At 46.4% G+C, this 5,248-nt stretch overlaps 1 protein-coding gene across 1 annotated transcript; it reads right to left on the reverse strand.

The window, feature by feature from the left end:
• Positions 1–1,686: 1,686 nt before the first annotated feature.
• On the reverse strand, positions 1,687–4,199 carry sox4a (SRY-box transcription factor 4a). Its single transcript, XM_036566200.1, has one exon. It carries the CDS (start codon positions 3,714–3,716, stop codon positions 2,616–2,618), a length of 1,101 nt encoding a protein of 366 aa, XP_036422093.1. The 5' UTR covers positions 3,717–4,199; the 3' UTR covers positions 1,687–2,615.
• Positions 4,200–5,248: the final 1,049 nt, after the last annotated feature.

Genomic DNA, 5,248 nt, shown 5'->3' on the forward strand with positions numbered 1-5,248 from the left:
ACTCAGATGTGATTAGAAATGCTCTTCTATCAGCTTTACGGCAAGCTGATCCGTTCACATTTCTGCACGCAGTCGTATGTGTTTAATTGCCTCATAGATGAATTATTCATTTAAAAAATTAATAAATAAGTCTGGCATCTCTAAATGAAAGCATATTCATGACCTAAAGGTTTCACCACTTGCTTCATATAGCCTACTTTAGAAGATAGCTTCCCAAGAGGATTATTACTGTTTAATCCAAGTTCATTTATATGCTTTATGTTGTTTCAAGCCTCTGCCTTGGAGTGGAGACCACACTGGTCCAGTCCTTATCGAGGATTATTAATAAATCACATATTTGGCTATGGACAAATCGCCAGTTAAACCTACCAACTGTCCACCGCTTTTAAAAATGGGTTCTTAGAGCGATGCCTTGGGAGAACCACTTTTGGTTCTCTCTAAAAGCATGTTTGCGTAATGTGAATGTTGTGTACCAAGTTAAGGGTATTTCCTAGAACCTTTACAGCATGTAGATGTCCTTTAAACATGGTCCTTTACACTCACACCTCATTTACAAAAGTGGTCTCCAAAGAACCGTCCACTCAATTAATGAATGGAAAGGCTGTCCGACTGCACCACATGGCATACATCATATCGACTTACCTGAGAGGTGTCTGACGTGGGAAGGTGTGAAGGTGTGCATGCTTTGAACAGTCCACGTGGTTGAGATCATGGAAGCAGCTGTAGATCTTCAGCTATAATTCATGTCACAACCTGAGTGTACATGATGTTAATGACACTGAAAAGTGGATACATGCAAACATTCAGCAAGGCATAAAGGAAAACAGTCTCACAAGAGGAGCTCAGTTCCAGCTGATTTTATTTCCTTTTGGAAAAAAAGACAAAGTTTTTGTACAGAGGTCTGACAGGCAGTGACTGGACACAACTGGCTGGCTTTGAATTCTCTACTCAAAAGAGATATGGTATGGCAAGACAAAAACAATATTGTACACAGCATATTGCACAAAATGAAACGTTTAAAAAAAAAAGTTTATATATATATTTATCCCAAAAAACTCATGAACAACAATCTTAAACGTAGGGATGTATATATATATATTTATATATGTTCAAGTGCCCGTCGTAATAAATCAGTCAGACAAACACGCAGTCTTTACCTATTATACAATCAATGTACATGGAAATCTTCACGTCGATCCTTCTTCGCCTTAAAACACAACAGCTCTACATAAACCTGAATTTGAAAATAGAACACAACAAAAACAACAAAAACAAAACCAAAAAAAAAAATGCTATTCGCCATGCCATAACATACTAAAACGATCAGCTACATTTAGCCAACAAGTAGAAAAGATTAAATAACGCTTGCACATTTAGGAGTGAAGCAGTACTTCATTGTTCGTGGACTCGTATAGGCATTTTGAATGTATTTCATTTCCATCCAGTGGTTAAAACCGAGCGTTTTCACTATAAAAAAGCACAAAGGAAATAGTTAAAAAGGACCCATAAGTCACTGCTACATACAGCCTCGTTCAATGCTCCTTTTGCAATGTAAGGTCAGGTAATGCTTGGCTGGTGAAAAAAAAAAAAAAAAAAAGAGACACTGTGTCTTTAAGATGCCTGTGGACTGACACTGTAAACATGGCTAGGGGGATAGATTGTGAGCCAACCGCCTCCAGGAAAGGAAAAAAAAAAAACAGCGATGTTCTTGATAAATTTGTACAAAAATACACGTAGAAAATAAACGAAACGTTTCGATTCTCCTTTCTCCGCGTGAGAGGTCATGAGTTAAATAACACGATGCAGTTCTAGCCCTTCTGCAAACAGAGACGGACGTGTGCACAAGAAGACAGATGAGAACAGCTTTAAACAGAGGAAAAATCAAAAGTACAAACCATTATAAATACATCGATATAAAAGTGTCCTTTTTCTTCTGAGCACAAAGAAGTTATAAAGCTGGATGAAAAAAAGGGAAAAAGGCAAAAAGGGAGAGAAGTTTGGTCCTGATTTTTTTTTCTCTCTTCTTTTTTTTTTCCTTTGTAGTGTAGAAAGTTGAACCGTCTGAGTTGCGTTTTTGAATCCTGACAGGAAAAGCTGGTGATTGTTACTTTCTTTTTTCAGTCTTTCATGGCGCTGCAATTCTCATTAAAAAAAAAACAACACAGTTCATTTTCAGACTAAAACTCAACCAGCATGCTTTTTCAGTCTCTTTCTTTACTTCTCTCTTTCTTTACGCCTGGCTAAAAAACCACTCCGTCCAAAGGAATTGCGGATTTCCTCGCTAAAAATGATCGCTCACCTTATTTTGCGCCAAAGTTCTCGAGCGTGAGTCCATTTAAGTTGAACAGAAACGGCCGGACAGCCTCGTCTTCCTCTTCGCCACTGTGCAATGCTTTTCCTCAACACTTAAGTCATCGTCTTCAGCCACCAAACGAGCAAGCTAAGCGTTTTTATTTTCAACTGGCGTGGGCGTTTTGGAGACGACCCCACAGCAATGAGAGAAACAGGAGAAAGCATGTTAGGTTATCATGGCTTTGCCCCCCCAGCATGGACCACGTTTAGGTCCATCTTCACGTCATCAACTTCAGCTGGACTTGCTTATAGGCTCATAACAGTCAGTATGTGAAGACCAAGTTGGATATGGTGGACTCCAGCCAGTCTCCAGAGATCATCTCACTCACCTCTGGCGTGCAGTAGTCTGGAAAGTCGAAGTGCGAGCCGGAGCCGGACTCCAAGCCCAAATCCAAGTCTCTGTCCAGGGACACGGCGCCGAATCCGCCCAGGCCGCCGAACCCTGGACTCGGGTTGAGGTCGAGGAGGTCGTCCTCGAACTCTTCGTCCGAGGAAGAGGAAGAGGAGGACGACTGGGAGGACGAGTGCGAGGCTGAAGGTGCCGGAGAAGAGGCGCGCGCGTGCTTGAAGTTGCGTGGGGCCAGCATGGCTGCTGCGCCAGATGTTTCCACCTCCTCTTTGCCGTCCTCGTAGAGGCTCAGCGGGTCGCAGGATTCGGCGGAACTGCTCAGAGTCGGGCTGGACGGCACGGCCACGCACAGCGGCTGGCTCTCGGACGCGCCCCCCGCCGAGGAAGCGCGCTTGGCCGGCTTGGCTGACGACGCCGCCCGTGGCTTGTAGAGCGAGTGGTGGTCCACGCCGGGCTGCTCCAGCGCGGTGGATTTCCTGTGCGTCTTGAGGGGTTTGCCCCCGTGGCTCTTCTTGGAGGAGGGCTTGCCGCCCGGGTTGCCGCCCACTTTGTCGCCAGCCTTGCTGGAAGAGGAGGAGGAAGAGGAAGAAGACGAGGAGGGCTTGACTTTCTTCCTCGGTCGGTACTTGTAGTCCGGGTAGTCGGCCATGTGCTTGAGCCGGAGCCTCTCGGCCTCTCTGATGAAGGGGATCTTGTCGCAGTCGCGCAGCAGCTTCCAGCGTTTGCCGAGGCGCTTGGAAATCTCGGCGTTGTGCATGTCCGGAGACTGCTCCATGATCTTCCTGCGCTCGATCTGCGACCAGACCATGAACGCGTTCATGGGCCGCTTGATGTGGCCGCTGGGGGTCTTGCACCACGCCACGTCCAGCTTGTCCCCGGCCAGGGTTGGAGAGCCCGGGGACGGCGAGGCGGAGGAGGAGGCGGCCGTGGCCGAGTCTGGGTCCATCTCACCCGGGTCGATGGAGTCGCTGAGCGGCAAGTCCGCGCTGGTCGCTGTGATGGACTGAGCCACCATGACTGACTGCAGCTGGTGCTCAAACAAAGTCTGTGGGTTCAGTGGGGAAGGTAAAAGTTTCAGCACGAGGCAGCAGATCTGTCTGCCCACTTTGCCACTACCACCACGCGCGTGGAAAAGTTACTTGCAGCACGTCTGAAAGTGCGTGCGCTTGGCTCTTCTTATCTCCCTGCCAGTGAACCGTCTCCAACACGCATATCCACCGCGTGGATGTCAGTGGGGGGAAGTTTCTTCCAAAATAAGAGCCAAGCAGTCAGTTCTGATATTAATGATAGTGATAAAAAGGGGTGCATATATATAAAAACAAAAAAATCACAGCAGAGTGTAGCTCAACTGCCAGTGCGACTGAAAACGAGCCCAGTGCCTCTGTGGATCCACGAAAAAACGCGCAACTTTGCGTCTTCAGCACGGTGCTTGGTCCGAGCGCCACGCGGTTTGAGTGTCTGGCGGCTGCGCTCTCTCATAGTCCCGCTCACTGCTGCCCCACTGTCTGCGGTCAACAGCGCCTCGCGCCACGGCTTTATGCTTTTGCACAGCCATAAAGGCGAGAGAAAACGACCAATCAGCGCCTGTCTCCAGCCTGTCCCGGGTTGAACCACGCCCCCGCCGCGCTCCCATTGGCCCAATATCGTCTCCAATAATAATCGGTGCGAGCAATGAGGAGCTTCGCGTCTGACCTCATTCCACTCTGCGCGGAGAAACTTAGTTTTAAAGGTACATGATGCTCTCTTTTTATTGATTATTATTAATATTTTTTACCTTTTTTGCGTCTTTGTCCATGGACAGGATTTGATTAGTTAATTAGTGAACAATGATTAATTGATTAGTTCATTCTTTTTTTTAAATTATTATTATATATTTTTTTAACATCTTTTCTTAGTTGGATAACTTAAGCCAAAAGTGAGGTCCAGTAGGGACAGTCATGACCTCCTATAACTGGACAGGCTTGATTAGCAAACAAACAAACTGATTGTGATTATGCAATAGCATACTAATTACATATAACATAACAAACTATGCTTAATCAACATGATCAAAAAATTATACTACTCTTAATCCTGTCATTGAGTGGGCATCTTCCCATTTACCTTTATGCATTTGCATATTGACATTATGCATTAATTACAGTGTAAGAAGCAGAGGCTGGGTGTCGCACATGGCACGCGCTTGGCTCTCTGAGGCAGCATGCTTGTGTTTTTGTTTCAGCTCCTGCTGGAGAGAGCAAGAGCAATGGGGGAGCGAGCGAGCGAGGGAGAAAGAGAGGGAGAGAGAGAGACTCTGCCCACCAGACTGGAGACACTGAGGGTGGAGTCGAGGAGGGAGGTTGGTGTCCTTCAGTATGGTTTTTTCCCCTCTCCTGCTCACTGCACATTGTAGTGCTTCTCCTGCTCTAACAAACACATTTATGTGTTTGAATGGCTCGGTAATGAGCTGGTGGGTCGAGGCAGGTGGGTTAGGGCAGGGAAAACATTCTGAGGGACAGTAGATTATTGAGGAACACTGCTTCAGTGCATCAGCCACATCAGAGAGCA

The sequence above is a fragment of the Colossoma macropomum genome, unplaced genomic scaffold, assembly GCF_904425465.1.
Source record: "Colossoma macropomum unplaced genomic scaffold, Colossoma_macropomum, whole genome shotgun sequence".
Classification (NCBI taxonomy): Eukaryota; Metazoa; Chordata; class Actinopteri; order Characiformes; family Serrasalmidae; genus Colossoma; species Colossoma macropomum.

Excerpts from the sequence above, each read along its gene's own strand:
- sox4a (XM_036566200.1), bottom strand. The coding sequence starts at position 3,716 with ATGGTGGCTCAGTCCATCACAGCGACCAGCGCGGACTTGCCGCTCAGC.